The sequence below is a fragment of the Hemitrygon akajei genome, chromosome 31 (assembly GCF_048418815.1).
Source record: "Hemitrygon akajei chromosome 31, sHemAka1.3, whole genome shotgun sequence".
Taxonomy (NCBI): Eukaryota; Metazoa; Chordata; class Chondrichthyes; order Myliobatiformes; family Dasyatidae; genus Hemitrygon; species Hemitrygon akajei.
The window spans coordinates 37,109,256-37,126,855 of NC_133154.1; the positions used below are offsets into that span (position 1 = coordinate 37,109,256).

Below are 17,600 nucleotides of genomic sequence, written 5' to 3' on the forward strand. Positions count from 1 at the left end.
GCCAAGCAACAGGCAAAGCCGAGGATTCGGGGCCTTCCTCCCGGAGATTTTTCTGATCGCACAGTAGCAGCAGCAGCGAAACAGGCATTTCAAAAGTTTCACCAGATGTTCCTCCGTGCTTCACACGTCCGTCTCCATCAAATCAGGATTGTACACGGCCCCTACTTACAGATAACAGATATTCATTCCTGGAGTGGCCGCTGCGCGCTGCGTCGCACCGCCATCTTGGAAACCTCCATAAAATGGCCAGTGAGTGTATGACACTTCAACAATCCTGAAAGCAATGGCAGAAATTACTTTTTGACCCCACACACAATACTGAGTTTGGAAAATTAGTCCTAATGAGGGGTCACAGCCTGAAATGTCGACTCTTCATTCCTCTCCATAGCTGCTGCCTGGCCTGCTGAGTTCTTCCAGCACTTCGGATTTCTACCATCTGCAAATACCTTGTTCTTGTCAAATGAACCCTGGTTCATAAGAGTTAAAAATCTTTGACACTGAACTCAGCAGCGAATCGGAATCAGAATCAGGTTTATTATCACCGGCATGTGTCGTGAAATTTGTTAACTTAGCAACAGCAGTTCAATGCAATACATAACATAGAAGAAAAAAAACAAAATAAAATAATAATAATAATAATAAATAAACAAATAACTCATTTACAGTATACGTATATTGAATAGATTAAAAATCATGCAAAAAACAGAAATAATATATATTTAAAAAGTGAGTGAGTGTCCAAGGGTTCAATGTCCATTTAGTAATAAACACTGCCAACAATCCACTGATAAGAACTAGGTAAGATAATTCATGTCTTGGATCTTCGCGAATTGAGTTTTTGGGTTTGCATGTGGCTACTTGTTAGTCCTAGTTCCTTTTATTCACTTTAATCAGAACCTGCTTGACTGGTCCAGCATTTATTGCCCGTGAGGAAACGGTGGAGAGCTGCCTTTCTAAGCCACTGCAGTCCGTCTGCTGACGGAATTTCAGCAGTGCAGGGAAAGGAGTTCCGGGATTCAGTCCCAATGAAGTTGGTGAATTCCTTTACTCTCAGTGTTTGTACTAAGTTACAATGAAGAACTTTGTTTAAGAACTCGTCCATACAGATCGGTTCAGGACAGTGACGCATTGGGGTGACACAAGGGAAAAGCAGTAACACATGCAGAATATATAAAGTGGCCACTGAGTGTAAGGTCATAGTCTTCTACTGCTGTAGCCCATATTTTATTAACAAGGTGTTTTAGTTCACAGAACTGCTGCTCGCTGTATTGTTTCCCCTGCACCATTACCTATAAACTCCAGAGCAGGAGTTCCCCACCTTTATTACACCATGAACCCCCACTTTAGAGACTGTTGTGCAATAAAAAATCCCAGGAGATCAGCAGTTTCTGAGATACTCAGACCACCCCATCTGGCACCAACGATCTTTCCATGGTCAAAGTCACTTGGATCACGTTTTTTCCCCATTCTGATGTTTGGCCTGAACAACAACTGAACCTCTTGACCATGTCTGCATGCTTTTATGCTTTGAGTTGCTGCCACATGATTGGCTGATTAGATATTTGCATTAACGAGCAGGTGTACCTAATAAAGTGTTCACTGAGTGTAGAGTTCCATTTAGAGAGACGGTGCAAGCTAGACAATAAGGTTTAAGGCCTTGATGAGGTAGACTGGGAGGCCAGCAGTTCACTATATTGTACTGGGGCTACTCAGAACTTACATAGAATCTATCCTCCCTGAGCCAGGTGGGATGTGATTTCAGGCTTTTCTATCTCTTGTCCAGTGGGAGAGAGGAGAAGAGAGAACGTCAGGGGTGGACTGCTTTACCGAGGCAACGGGAAGTGTAGACTGAATCCATGGAGGGGTTGGTGGTTTCTGTGGTGAGCTGAGCTGTGTCCACAACTCTACAGTTTCTAGAGACCTTGGGCAAAGCAGCTGCCCTACCAGGACATGAAAACCTTTATGTTTTATGCATTGCTCCAATCCTTTTCCCTCTGTTCCTTGGCAGGCGAGGAAGGTGAAGAAGATGAAGAGGAATACAAGGATGGCAGTATCTGCAGTTACTGCGCTTTCTGTGAGGTGAGAGACTTCTGCCAGCTCACTGGTAGACCACTGTCATGGCATTTCTGATGCACAGATGAGAGGCCATCCTCAGCCTGGAAGGATTGTGATTCAGACATTATAGGAACTGCCTCATTCTCACTTACGTTGAGCTCTGCTTTGGTAAACCCCCCCCCACCCCCCAGTGCAGAAACTTTAACACATTACCTCAAGACTGAATTGTGGACATTATACTTTCTCATTCTGACATTGGAGAGGGTTCAAAGGACGTTCATGAAAATGATTTTGGGATTGAAAAGCTTAACATATGTGGATCATTGCTGGCTCTGGGCCTATACTTGCTGGAATTTAGAAGCATAAATGGGGCAGCTCATTGAAACCTATCAAAAGTTGAAAGGCCTAGATAGAGTGGATGTGGAGAGAATGTTCCCTATAGTGGGGAGTCTAAGACCAGAGGGTACAACCTCAGAATAGAGGGCTATCTACTTAGAATGGAGATGTGGAAGAATTTCTTTAACCAGAGCTTGGTCAATCTATGGAATTTGTTGCTGTGGACACCAGGTCACTGGGTGTATTTAAAGCAGAGATTGATAGATTCTTGGTAGGTCAGGGGAGAGGTTCCGGGGAGAGGCAGAGAATGGGGATGAGAGACAAATGGATCAGCTATGACCAAATTGCAGATGGGCTGAATGGCCTAATTCTGCTCCAATGTCTTATGGGCTTTTGGTCTTAACTGTCTATAGAAATTTCAGATCACATTCTTTAGCTCACTGTTTTTTTTATCCCTATCCAGATTCCTGGAGGTTCCCTCTCCTGTTGCATAGAGTTTTTCAGCACTGAAACTTCAGCTCACCTGCTGAACTATTAATCTGCCGTCTCATCAGCCTGCACTCAGACCATGGCCTTCCATACCCACCTGTCCATAAACCTATCCAAACTTCTCCTCAATATTGAAATTGAACCTGCATCCACCACTTCCACTGGCAGCTCGTTCCACACTCTCACCCCCCTCTGAGTGAAGAAATTTCCCCTCATGTTCCCCTCAAACATTTCACCTTTCACCTTAACCCATGATCTCCAGTTGTAGTCTCACCCAACCTCAGTGATAAAAACCTGCTTTCATTTACCCTCTCTATATGGTTTTGTATTCCTCGATGAATTATCCCCTCATTCTCCTACCATCCCTAAAAAAAGTAGAGAAATAGCCGATTACTCAACCGCTAATAAAGCCCACAGCCCCTCCTCTGTATAGCCAGTGAGCTCACACGCACATCTGTCGTCTGTTTACAGTGACCTTACCTTTGTCACTATGTAGTTAAAAACAATGAGTCACCACACCATTTCTAAGAACAACAAACTCGCACACCCAGAGTCTCAGACACACGTCGACAGTATTCATGCTGCAATCAGGTTACACGTTAATTGGCCACATTTTAACTACAGTTCCATTGTACTGCAGCACTGTGCGTTGTGAATCCCCCATCCCTGCGTGTGGTTTTCTGGGCTCAGGGAGACTCCTTCGTTTCTGACGCTTACATCACTAAGGGTAACTGTCATCTCCTCTTCCCGCAGCATTGTGGAGAATGTGATAAGTGCCCCTGTGAAGAAGGAGACAAGAGTAAGCACTGTGAAGACTGCAAGGTAAGAAACGTGACCTGCCTCCTGCCACTGCAGGGGTGGACTCTCTGAGAACCATGTCTGTGCTGTCCAGGATTCCCATCAGTGTGGAAAAATCAGGATCATGTTTTGGCCACAATCACACCAGGAGGAGACTGATCGGACCAGTGCCAAGGTTTAGAGTGGCCCACCCTCCATTTATTCCAGCATTACCTGCGGACCTACCACCCCTTCATGTGTACCTGTTCCATTTTCCCAATCTTCTACACACCCTCCCTAATCTACCACTCAAATCTTAAGTGAAGGAGCAAGCCATTGTACCTATTGTGCTCATGATAGCCTCTTAACATAGCTCCTCCTTCCCTTTCTCCTATGGTTACCCTCCTCTCCTGTCAGATTCCTTCTTCTATGCCCTTTATCTTTTCCACCTATCATCTCTCAGCTTCTTACTTCAGCCGCCAACCCCACCCACTAGGCATCACCTATCAGCTTGTCATTCCTTCCTCCCTCCATTCCCTTCACCTTCTCCTCCCTCCACCTACTTATTCTGACATCTACCTATCCAGTCCTGATGAAGGGTCTCAGCCTGAAGCATCGACTATTTATTCCCCTCCTGTTCCTCCAGCATTTTATGTGGTAGCATAGTGATTAGCACAACGCTTTACAGCACCAGCGACCTGGGTTCAATTCCTGCTGCTGCCTGGAAGAAGTTTGTATGTTCTCCAGTTTCTGCTCACAGTTCAATGACGTACCAGTTGGTACATTAATTGGTCATTGTAGATTGTCCTGTGATTAGGTCAGCATTAAATCCAGGGATTGCTGGGAGGCATGACTCGACGTTCGAAAGGGCCTATTCTGTGCTGTATCTGAATAAATAAATAAAAAATCGATGTTCCTACTTCTGCGCTTCACTGCACCACTCCTTCCCCAATAATGAACTTTCCCCCCTCATACTCTTCCCAATATCAGTCTCCACCTTCACCATTCCCCTCCACATGCCCATCATCCTTCCACCTTCCTCGATCCACCAATCTCAATAAATAAAATAAAACCACCTACCAGCCCCTGCCTCACCACTCCCCCTCTTGTCTCTATACTGGTTATCTCCCCTCTCCACTCTCAGCCCTAAACCAGGGTTTAAACTCAAAACATCGGCTCTTCCTTCCCCACCGCAGATGTTGCTCGAGGCACTGAGATCCTCCAGCTGATTGTTTAATGCTCCACATTCCAGCACAGCACTACCGAGTCTCCAAAGTTCAAAGCTCAAACTGATTTCATTGTCCAGGTACACATATGTCTTGTGGGGATACGGAGTGTTACGTATTCAGGCAACAATAAATATAGATGAGCTAGGCAAGGGTTTAACAACAAATAACACGTTTATTAACACTGAAACAAACCCCCTCAAAAGTAAACAAACCCAAACGTAACCGGAAAACAGCTGCTGTGCGACACATTCACAGTTCTTAATAGCTTTGCAGTCCCAAACAGTCTTTAAAACGGTATTGAAAAAAAAACAGTTCTTTAAAGCGGTATGCCGAAAGAAAACAGTTCTTTAGAGCGATATGCCAAAAGTTCAAAAGCTCACAGTACTTTTAAGAGGAGAGACTTTTTAAAGCGATGTAAATTCTCTTCCACGTCGATGTCCTTCGATTCCCCGGCGTCGAACTTTCCCACGAAGAATTTTATAAAATATAATGGCTCAAAAGTACTGACCTTTCTTCCCACACTATTCTCAATCCTTTCTGGTCAACCCAGGGATTAACAACGAGAATAGTCAACGAAATCCTTCCGAATGAGGATCAAACAAGGTCGAATTTTTCCACCTTCGAAAATCGATTCTCCTCGATCTTTACCTTCCAAACTTTTGTTCACTCTCCATCAGCAAAGAAACCGTTGGCAGTGACCTTTTAAACTTTAGGCATTATGTAGAACTTCATTTTTAACTAAACTGCGTCATCACATTAAATCACGCAGTGACATGAAGTCATCTTAGCAAATTCCGCCACGAACTGCCCCACCTGACAGGGTGGGTCTTCCTTTTATACCCTGTAGAAAAAACCTGTCACATGACCTCTACTGGCGGGAAAATGACATCACTCCACCATCACAAAACCATTACCTCATGTCCAGTATAACTTCAACCCCAGTCACGTGACAAGGGTACCACTGTCACGTGTCACGGGTACGTAACAGGAGTAAATCAGTGAAAGACCTCACCAACCTGGGCATTCAACCGGTGTGTAAAAGACAACAAACTGTGCAAACACAAAACAGAAAGAAATAATAAATGCATAAATAAATAAATAGATAGATAAATAAATAAATAAGCAACAAATGTTGAGAACAGGAGATAAAGAGTCCTTGAAAGTGAGTCCGTAAGTTGAGGGAACATTTCAACGATGGGGCAAGTGAAGTTGAGTGAAGTTATCCCCCTTGGTTCAGGAGTCTGATGGTTGAGGGGTAATAACTGTCCCTGAACCTGGTGCTGTCCAAAGAGAATACAAGTATCTGATAATATTTTGGCAGACATTAACTCTAGAAGTAGGCTTCAGTCTATCCCTATAACTTAAGCTCAAGCTGTTATCCCTAAAGCAACATACACAAAACACTGGAGGAACTCAGCAGGTCTATGGACATGAATAAAGAGTCGATGTTTTGGGCCGAGACCCTTCATCAGGACTGGAAAGGAAGGGGCAGAAGGTAGAATAAGAAGGTGGGGGACAGGGAAGCATACAAGCTGGCAGGTGACAGATGAGAGGGAGGGTGGGTAGTTGGGAGAGGGCGAGATGAAATAAGAAGGCTGAAGAAAAATGAATCTGATAGGAATGGACCATGGGAGAAAGGCAAGGAGGAGGGGCACCAGAGAGAAGTGATGGGCAGGTGAAGAGAAGGGGGAATGTAGAGAGAGAAGAGAGGGGTAGACTTTACAGTACGTTTGAGAGATGCCATCAGGTTAGAGGCTACCCAGAAGGAATATGAGGGTTTGCTTCTCCACCCTGAATGTAACCTCATCGTGACAGCGGAGGAACGGGAAGCTGAATCGCAATGGGTGGCCGCGGTGAAGTTTCTCCTTCTGTGATGGACAAAGCGAAAGTGCTCCATGAAATGGTCCTCCGGTTTATGTCGGGTCTTAACTTACAAATTACCCTCAACGTACATCTTAAACCATCATGGGAAGGGACTCACAGAGCGAACTTTCAGTTCATCTGTGATAAAGCTTCAGCTCATTAACAGGCAACAGGCTGAATTATCTTCCTGAACACTGATCCCACAATCCATCCATTTTCCTCCACCTGTCCCCAGTGTCGTTTGTTCCTTCAGCCTAAACACTATTGCTCAGAAACTCTTGCCCCCTCCTCTCATGCCAGGATTTTCTTCGCTTAGCGTGGTCAAATGTTGTTCCACGGCTCTCGTGGCCCATTGACAGCAGACGATATGTTGGTGTGCCAGGGATGCTGTGACTGTGGTCTCCATCAATGCTTGTGTTCATCCTCACCTCAGTCAGCACAGTCAAGCTTGCTGGCTCCCCGAGGCATGTGGGTCAATCCCTAAGGCTGCGCTAACTTGTGGGTCTTTCATCAGGAGCCACACCAGGAAACACAATTCTCCTTTCCCCATTGATTGTCACCAATATTAAAAGTCAACGCTTTGAGTCTGTTTCTCAAACAATCATCCTTTCCTTTTTCTTCCCCACAGTACTGTCAGTTCTGCTACGTCTGCCCTGTAATATGTGAAACTGTTTGCAAACCAGGTAAGGGGGAGCGACGTGTAGTCCTGCACCCATCCAAGAGCTGTTTAATTTATCAGCTTGGCATTTCAACAACTAAATCTCACTCTTTCTCTTGCACTCAGGGAGCTACCTAGATGAATTCTCATCAACAATATATCAGTGAGTAAAACTTCCTTATTAAAAGGTGACCTTTCCAGACAATGATGAGGAAAATGCTTCAATTGCTTTACTCAATGTCCCCTATTCATCTCCTCTTGGCTTAAATGCAAGCCCAGTGCTTAATTCTGCTGCCTGCCTCAAAGCTTTGCTATCGTTTTCCTAAACTTCCCCAGTGCTCTAACTTTGGGCCACAGCATTACGACTGTAATGTGAAGCTGAGGCCAAAATCAGATCTGTAGTGATCCTCCTCAGTGGAGGAGTGGTGAAGGGTCCTGTGACTGATACCGGCTCCTGGTTCTGTGCTGTAAATGCTCAACACATTTAATAAATTAACAAAAAGCCTCTCCCTTGTTGACTAATCATTGGTTGCCACTGATTACAGTTCAATTCACAAAAGTGAACAGAATATAGAACAGTACAGCACCAGAACATGACCTTTGACCCATGATGTCTGTGCTGAACATGATGCCAAATTAAACTAAAACCTCTTCTGTCTGCACATGAACTATATCGCTCCATTTCCTTCAAATTCACGCCCTTTAAAGGGGCCGCGGTTAGCGCAACAATTTACAGTCCCAGTGACCTGTCTGAAAGGAGGTCGTACATTCTCCCTGCGACCCCGTGGGTTTCCTCCCACAGTCTAAAGACGTACCTGTAGTTAGGTTAATTGGTCCTGTCATTAGGCTTGGATTAAATTTGCGGACTGCTGGGCGGCGTGGTTCAAAAGGCCGGGAGGATTTATTCCATGTTGTATCTCAATAATTTTTTTTTAAAAAGCTATTATCTTATCTGCTTGCACTACTAACCCTGGCACTCACGGCGCTCAGTGTAAAAATCATGCCCCACTATATCTGGTTAGTCAGGGTGTCAAAGGTTACGGAGAGATGGTAGGAGAATAGAATTGAGAGGAATAACAAATCAGCCATGATTGAATGGCAGGGCAGACTTGATAGGCCAAAGGGCCTAATCTGCTCCTATGTGGTTTGGTTTTAAAGTCTGATATTCTTCCCCTCGACTTAAATGCATGTTGTCTAGTATTTGGTAGTTCTACATTTGGACAAAGATTCTGACTCCCTGCCCTATCAATGCCCTCATAAAACATAGAATAGTACAGCACATTACAGGCCCTTTGGCCCACAATGTTGTGCTGACCCTCAAACCCTGCCTCCAATATAACCCCCCACCTTAAATTCCTCCATATACCTGTCTAGTAGTCTCTTAAACTTCACTAGTGTATTTGCCTTCACCACTGACTCAGGCAGTGCATTCCACACACCAACCACTCTCTGAGTGAAAAACCTTCCTCTAATATCCCCCTTGAACTTCCCTCCCCTTACCTTAAAGCCATGTCCTCTTGTACTGAGCAGTGGTGCCCTGGGGAAGAGGCGCTGGCTGTCCACTCTGTCTATTCCTCTTAATATCTTGTACACCTCTATCATGTCTCCTCTCATCCTCCTTCTCTCCAAAGAGTAAAGCCCTAGCTCCCTTAATCTCTGATCATAATCCATGCTCTCTAAACCAGGCAGCATCCTGGTAAATCTCCTCTGTACCCTTTCCAATGCTTCCATATCCTTCCTATACTGAGGCAACTAGAACTGGACACAGTACTCCAAGTGTGGCCTAACTAGAGTTTTATAGAGCTGCATCATTACATCGCGTCTCTTAAACTCTATCCCTCGACTTATGAAAGCTAACACCCCATAAGCTTTCTTAACTACCCTATCTACCTGTGAGGCAACTTTCAGGGATCTGTGGACATGTACCCCCAGACCCCTCTGCTCCTCCACACTACCAAGTATCCTGCCATTTACTTTGTACTCTGCCTTGGAGTTTGTCCTTCCAAAGTGTACCACCTCACACTTCTCCGGGTTGAACTCCATCTGCCACTTCTCAGCCCACCTGCATCCTATCAATGTCTCATAGTTTTATAATCTTTAATCAGGTCTCCTTTCAGCCTCCGATGCTCCAGGGAAAACAACTCATTTATCCAGCCTCTCCTTACAGCTCATGCCCTCTATCTAGGCAGCATCCTGCTAGTCCTCTTCAGCAGCCCCTCCAAAGCCTCCATATCCTTCCTTTCAAGGGGTGACCAGAAATGTGCAGAGGTGAGTGGGGGAGGAGTAATGTGTGAGGAGAGGTTATGATGAAGTAGTAGAAACTCCAAGGACCCTACCTGGAATCTCTCTGAGTTAGACTCACTGGTCCCTGGGTTTCCTTTGCTTGCGAATCCTTGTGTCGTTTTGTGAGCTCCGTTTCTCGTTTCTCTCTTTCAGATCCATCGCAAACGTCTTCGATCAACCGGAGCATTAGACGTGATGACGTGTGGTTGGGGTGTCGAAGAGCTGGTCCCCAACACCCGGAGACAGAAGGCACCTCACTGGCAACCGCGTGTTTGAAGCTTTGTGTCAACGATAGTCTGTTGTTCCTATTTTATAAACTCCTGTGTCCCCTGCCCTTAGGAATTGACGCAATTCAGCCTCACTGCGTCCCAGGATTCTTTGCAAGGTCAAGGCTTGGTTCCCTGAACACCTCTTTGTCTCTGGCCTTCTCTGCCCTCTTCACTGACTGCTCTCCCTTCCTACCGCCTCCCTCCTACGTCTCTCTGATTGGTTGGATTGAGAGGCCCAAGGTGTAGCTCATTGGTTGGCTCCCCTCTGCAGGTCCAGGGCACGACCCTGCAACTGATATCTGTTTATCAGACCCTTCCTCCAGACCCCCTCTGTCTTGTCAAGGCCTTGGGGAGGGCAAGCTGGTGTGTGACTCACTGTAGAACGTGGTCCTGGGCAAGGCCTGGCTGACCCATCTCCCTTCTCCCTCACCACTGGATCTGTAGCCCTTCCTGGGATGTGAATCCAGGACGGCTTGAATTATTGATGACTTGTCTTGGAATGTACAGGAATGGTGAAGTGAGAACTCACTCCTCGGCTTCAGGCCTGTCCGAGAGCCAGACTCTCTCTCATCTCCACCTGTTCCACAGCAACCTGGGCCTCTTGTGAGGCAACCTTACCTCACAAGTGGGCAATAATCTCCTTGCAAACCAAGCCTCCTGTCAGGATGCACCTTTTGCCTCAAATTAGTTAATAATCTGTTAAAAAAGAGGATGAAAGGTCAATGCTGAAGCCACCAGAATGGCCTGGCCTTTAGGAATTTGCCTCCCCGCCCCCACCTTGCATTCTCCACAACAATCCTATCTTCCCCTCCTAACCCTCACCTTTACCCTCTTTTCGGTTCTCCTGCATTACAGGGAATGGGCCCCTTACTAAGGCTCTAAGGATGAAGCTATCTGGCTAAGTGCACCCTCCCTTGCCCCCCAGTGCTGATTGCTTGTTCCTGTCCTCACTCTGGTATTTATTTAAAAGATGCTCTTACCCCCTTTCTGTGAGGGTTCACGTCTTGTGTCTGTGGGGTGTGTGGGGAAGGGAGTTCTGCTCCCCTCCTGATTAAAGTGGGGGCTTGCTCCCTTCTCGTTGTCCTCTCGTCTTTAGTGATTTCTTTCACCACTTCCGAAAAAAAAGGCTTGGAACCTTTCATGATTTCCAGTCAACCATGCTTTCCAACATGGAGAAAATATAGGGGTGGTCATAGCATGAAACAGGCCATTTGGCCCAACTGGTCCATGCTGGTCAATACCTCAGATACCCATCTCAGCCGTCCTGTTCACAGGCTACATAGGATTCACAGTCCTATTTAGAATCTAAATCTTTCCTATCCATCTACCTGTCCAAATGACCTTTAAATGTGATTATTGAAGCTGCCTCAACCACTTCCTCTGGCAGCTTGTTGGTATATGTACGACTCTCTGTGAAGAAGTTTCTCCTCAGATCCTTTTAATCTTTCTCCTATACCAGTACAGACAGACAGACATACTTTATTGCTCCCGAGGGAAACTGGGTTTCGTTACAGCCGCACCAACCAAGAATAGTGTAGAAATATTGCTATATAAAACCATAAATAATTAAATAATAATAAGTTAATCATGCCAAGTGGAAATCAGTCCAGGACCAGCCTACTGGCTCAGGGTGTCTGACACTCCGAGGGAGGAGTTGTAAAGTTTGATGGTCACAGGTAGAAATGACTTCCTATGATGCTCAGTGTTACATCTCGGTGGAATGAGTCTCTGGCTGAATGTACTCCTGTGCCTAACCAGTACATTATGGAGTGGATGGGAGACATTGTCCAAGATGGCATGCAACTTGGACAGCATCCTCTTTTCAGACACCACCATCAGAGAGTCCAGTTCCACCCCCACAACATCACTGGCCTTACGAATGAGTTTGTTGATTCTGTTGGTGTCTGCTACCCTCAGCCTGCTGCCCCAGCACACAACAGCAAACATGATAGCACTGGCCACCACAGACTCGTAGAACAGCCTTGTAGAAAAGAGGTAAGCCATTCTACACAGAAAGATCCCACTAGGCACGATTAAGCGAACTTGTATTTTGTTTTGTGTTCTCTCAGGAATAAATACTGCCTGTACCCCAGGGAGAACTCCTCAATCCTTTCTCAAAACAATGCCATTTTCATTTGTCTTGGAGGCCAGTTAGCCCATTGATTCCATGTCAGCTCTCAGAGCAACAGCATCAAACTTCAATGGCTTTCTCAAGGAAGGGCAGGTCCTGCCTTATGAGCCTGATTGAATTTTTTGAGGATGTGACTAAACAATTGATGAAGGAAGAGCAGTAGATGTAGTGTATATGGATTTCAGCAAGGTGTTTGACAGGGTTCCCCATGCAAGGCTTATTGAGAAAGTAAGGAAGCATGGGATCCAAGGGGACATTGCTTTGAGGATCCAGAACTGGCTTGCCCACAGAAGGCAAAGAGTGGTTGTAGATGGGTCATATTCTGCATGGAGGTCGGTCACCAGTGGGGTGCCTCAGGGATCTGTTCTGGGACCCTTACTCTTCATGATTTTTATAAATGACCTGGATGAGGAAGTGGAGGGATGGGTTAGTAAGTTTGCTTATGACACACAGGTTGGGGGTGTTGTGGATAGTGTGGAGGGCTGTCAGAGGTTACAGTGGGACATTGATAGGATACAAAACTGGGCTGAGAAGTGGCAGATGGAGTTCAACCCAGATAAGTGTGAGGTGGTTCATTTTGGTGGGTCAAATATGATGGCAAAATGTAGTATTAATGGTAAGACTCTTGACAGTGTGGAGGATCAGAGGGATCTTGGGGTCCGAGTCCATAGGATGCTCAAAGCAGCTGCGCAGGTTGACTCTGTGGTTAAGAAGGCATATGGTGTATTGGCCTTCATCAATCGTGAATTGAATTTAGGAGCCGAGAGGTAATGTTGCAGCTGTATAGGACCCTGGTCAGACCCCATTTGGAGTACTGTGCTCAGTTTTGGTTGCCTCACTACAGGAAGGATGTGGAAGCCATAGAAAGGGTGCAGAGGAGATTTACAAGGATGTTGCCTGGATTGGGGAGCATGCCTTATGAGAATAGGTTGAGTGAATTCAGCCTTTTCTCCTCGGAGTGACGGAGGATGAGAGGTGACCTGATAGAGGTGTATAAGATGTTGAGAGGCATTGATCATGTAGATAGTAAGAGGCTTTTTCCCAGGGCTGAAATGGTTGCCAGAAGAGGACACAAGTTTAAGGTGCTGGGGAGTAGGTACAGAGGAGATGTCAGGGGTGAGTTTTTTACTCAGAGAGTGGTGAGTGCATGGAATGGGCTGCCAGCAACAGTGGTGGAGGCGGATACGATAGGGTCTTTTAGGAGACTTCTGGATAGGTACATGGAACTTAGAAACATAGAGGGCGATAGGTAAGCCTAATCATTTCTAGGGTAGGGACATGTCCGGCACAACCTTGTGGGCTAAAGGGCCTGTATTGTGCTGTAGGCTTTCTATGTTTCTATGTTTCTAACTCCTTCAATTTACTTCCCAACAACCTATTCCATTTCCGATACACCATTCCCTAATTCCCTGGTTTCCCCGACACCATTCCCTAATATCCTGGCTTCCCTATACCATTCCCTAATTCCCTGGTTTCTCATTCACCATTCCCTAATATCCTGGCTTCCCTATACCATTCCCTAATTCTCCGGTTTCCCATTCACCATTCCTTAATACCCTGGCTTCCCTATACCATTCCCTAATTCTCTGATTTCCCATTCACCATTCCTTAATACCCTGGCTTCCCCTACCACCCATCCACACTGGGGCAATTTCCACTGTCTATTTACCTTGTGAAAATGGGAGGAAGCTGGAAACAGGAAACAGGAAACAGAGGTGGTTACGGGGAGGTCCTTTAAACTCCAAGCAGACAACACCCGAGGTCCAGATCAAACAGTACCACATTGTCTTAACTGTACATCCATCTGAGAGAGCAGATGGGACCCTGTTTTGGTGTTAGTCCTGGAAAGCGACACCTCAAGCACCTCAAACCTCCTCTGGTTCTGCTCCTGGCCTCGAGGGTGCTACCTAAATGTATGCCCCTTCTTTTCTATTTGTCTGTTCAATTTTGGCATTGAAGGTACAGGATGAAACCTCAAACACAAAATACTCTGCAGATGCTGTGGTCAAAGCAACATGCACAACACGCTGGAGGAACTCAGCAGGTCGGGCACCGTCCGTGGAGCCGGATGAAACCTCTATCCCTGACTCTCCCATTCAGAGGAGAGAGGGGCTGAGTCTCGATCACTAGGAGAGGGCGGCTCCTCGGAGCGTCTGAGCCAGACAGACCCTGGGAATGCTCAGCTCTCACAGGAAAGGACAAAGGTTCAGTCCGAGTTCACCACCAGCTAAAGCAGCAATCACTAATGAGGACTCGTTTACTGAGTGTGTGGCTAGTGTGTGTGTGTCTGTGAGTAAGTGTGAGAGAGTGAGTGTGTGTGCGTGTGTGTGTGTGTGTGTGTGTGTGTGCATGTGAATTTGTCTTTGTTGAATGCCTTTGTGTGTAATTGTGCAAGTAAATGAAGTGAATGAGTCTGTGTGTGATAGTGTGAGAGAGCGTGGCAGTGCTTGAGTGTGAAATAATGGTTTGTGTAAATTGGGAGTGTGTGGCAGTGTGTGAGTATGTGTATGAGTGTGCATATGTGTGTAGGTATGTGTGAGAGGGTGTATGAGTGTGTGTGAATGTGTGTAAGAGTGTGTATGTGTGTGTGAGAGAGTGTGAATATGTGTAAGAGTATGAGTGTGTGAATGTGTGTAAGAGTATGAGTGTGTGTGAATGTGTGTGAATGTGTGTAAGAGTGTGAATGTGTGTGTGAGAGAGTGTGAATGTGTGTGAGTGTGTGTGAATGTGTGTGAGTGTAGGAGTGTGTGTGAATGTGTGTAAGAGTATGAGTGTGTGTGAGTGTGTGTGAATGTGTGTAAGAGTGTGAATGTGTGTGTGAGAGAGTGTGAATGTGTGTAAGAGTATGAGTGTGTGTGAATGTGTGTAGGAGTGTGTATGTGTGTGAGAGAGAGTGTGAATGTGTGTGAGTGTGTGTGAATGTGTGTGAGTGTAGGAGTGTGAGTCAGAGTGGGTGAGAAACAGACACAGAACTGAGGAAAGATTGGGACCAGGGTTTGCCCTCACTCAGTCCCAGGCCCCCCTGTGGGGGAACAGGCCGCGGGCAGGAGATTTCAGGAGTTGTTGCCCAAGCGTGAGGACGTGGCAGGCTGGGACTATTTTAGGCTTGTGTGCAGGTGGCTGCTTCTCATCGGCCAGGTCCTGTGATCAGCACGGTCACCCGAAACCGTACTAATCCACCCCCAGCTATTAATAGAGGTCTGAGTATCTAATAACAGATACTTAGACCTCTGCAGTGTTGGAGTAACAGACACCCTCCTCCCCTCAGCTGCTGACTGTGCAAAGAAACTCATCTGTGAAGCTGTTCACCTCTCTACCATCCACTGTCCTCCTTCCTTCCCTCTCTCACATTCTTTCCCCACCTCTTCCTTCCCTCTCTCACATTCTTTCCCCACCTCTTCCTTCCCCCTCTCACATTCATTCCCCACCTCTTCCTTCCTTCCCTCTCTCACATTCTTTCCCCACCTCTTCCTTCCTTCCCTCTCTCACATTCTTTCCCCACCTCTTCCTTCCCTCTCTCACATTCTTTCCCCACCTCTTCCTTCCTTCCCTCTCTCACATTCTTTCCCCACCTCTTCCTTCCTTCCCTCTCTCACATTCTTTCCCCACCTCTTCCTTCCCTCTCTCACATTCTTTCCCCACCTCTTCCTTCCTTCCCTCTCACATTCTTTCCCCACCTCTTCCTTCCCTCTCTCACATTCTTTCCCCACCTCTTCCTTCCTTCCCTCTCTCACATTCTTTCCCCACCTCTTCCTTCCCTCTCTCACATTCTTTCCCCACCTCTTCCTTCCTTCCCTCTCTCACATTCTTTCCCCACCTCTTCCTTCCCTCTCTCACATTCTTTCCCCACCTCTTCCTTCCTTCCCTCTCTCACATTCTTTCCCCACCTCTTCCTTCCCTCTCTCACATTCTTTACCCACCTCTTCCTTCCTTCCCTCTCACATTCTTTCCCCACCTCTTCCTTCCCTCTCTCACATTCTTTCCCCACCTCTTCCTTCCTTCCCTCTCTCACATTCTTTCTCCACCTCTTCCTTCCTTCCCTCTCTCACATTCTTTCCCCACCTCTTCCTTCCTTCCCTCTCTCACATTCTTTCCCCACCTCTTCCTTCCTTCCCTCTCTCACATTCTTTCCCCACCTCTTCCTTCCTTCCCTCTCTCACATTCTTTCCCCACCTCTTCCTTCCCTCTCTCACATTCTTTCCCCACCTCTTCCTTCCTTCCCTCTCTCACATTCTTTCCCCACCTCTTCCTTCCCTCTCTCACATTCTTTCCCCACCTCTTCCTTCCTTCCCTCTCTCACATTCTTTCCCCACCTCTTCCTTCCCTCTCTCACATTCTTTCCCCACCTCTTCCTTCCTTCCCTCTCTCACATTCTTTCCCCACCTCTTCCTTCCTTCCCTCTCTCACATTCTTTCCCCACCTCTTCCTTCCTTCCCTCTCTCACATTCTTTCCCCACCTCCTTCCTTCCCTCTCTCACATTCTTTCCCCACCTCTTCCTTCCCTCTCTCACATTCTTTCCCCACCTCTTCCTTCCCTCTCTCACATTCTTTACCCACCTCTTCCTTCCTTCCCTCTCTCACATTCTTTACCCACCTCTTCCTTCCTTCCCTCTCTCACATTCTTTCCCCACCTCTTCCTTCCTTCTCTCACATTCTTTCCCCACCTCTTCCTTCCTTCTCTCACATTCTTTCCCCACCTCTTCCTTCCCTCTCTCACATTCTTTCCCCACCTCTTCCTTCCTTCCCTCTCTCACATTCTTTCCCCACCTCTTCCTTCCCTCTCTCACATTCTTTCCCCACCTCTTCCTTCCTTCTCTCACATTCTTTCCCCACCTCTTCCTTCCTTCTCTCACATTCTTTCCCCACCTCTTCCTTCCCTCTCTCACATTCTTTCCCCACCTCTTCCTTCCTTCCCTCTCTCACATTCTTTCCCCACCTCTTCCTTCCCTCTCTCACATTCTTTCCCCACCTCTTCCTTCCCTCTCTCACATTCTTTCCCCACCTCTTCCTTCCTTCCCTCTCTCACATTCTTTCCCCACCTCTTCCTTCCCTCTCTCACATTCTTTCCCCACCTCTTCCTTCCTTCCCTCTCTCACATTCTTTCCCCACCTCTTCCTTCCCTCTCTCACATTCTTTCCCCACCTCTTCCTTCCTTCCCTCTCTCACATTCTTTCCCCACCTCTTCCTTCCTTCCCTCTCTCACATTCTTTCCCCACCTCTTCCTTCCTTCCCTCTCTCACATTCTTTCCCCACCTCCTTCCTTCCCTCTCTCACATTCTTTCCCCACCTCTTCCTTCCCTCTCTCACATTCTTTCCCCACCTCTTCCTTCCCTCTCTCACATTCTTTACCCACCTCTTCCTTCCTTCCCTCTCTCACATTCTTTACCCACCTCTTCCTTCCTTCCCTCTCTCACATTCTTTCCCCACCTCTTCCTTCCTTCTCTCACATTCTTTCCCCACCTCTTCCTTCCCTCTCTCACATTCTTTCCCCACCTCTTCCTTCCCTCTCT

At 46.7% G+C, this 17,600-nt stretch overlaps 1 protein-coding gene across 2 annotated transcripts in view; it reads left to right on the forward strand.

The window, feature by feature from the left end:
- The window catches only part of LOC140719189 (uncharacterized), a 30,183-nt gene extending 19,141 nt beyond the window's left edge, over positions 1-11,042 (forward strand). For both annotated transcript variants that reach the window (XM_073033626.1, XM_073033627.1), the window contains 5 exons: positions 2,009-2,079; positions 3,634-3,702; positions 7,378-7,432; positions 7,534-7,570; positions 9,844-11,042. In XM_073033626.1, coding sequence (XP_072889727.1) covers positions 2,009-2,079; positions 3,634-3,702; positions 7,378-7,432; positions 7,534-7,570; positions 9,844-9,880 — 269 coding nt within the window. In that variant the 3' untranslated portion in view covers positions 9,881-11,042. The remainder of the gene's footprint in view (positions 1-2,008; positions 2,080-3,633; positions 3,703-7,377; positions 7,433-7,533; positions 7,571-9,843) is intronic.
- Positions 11,043-17,600: the final 6,558 nt, after the last annotated feature.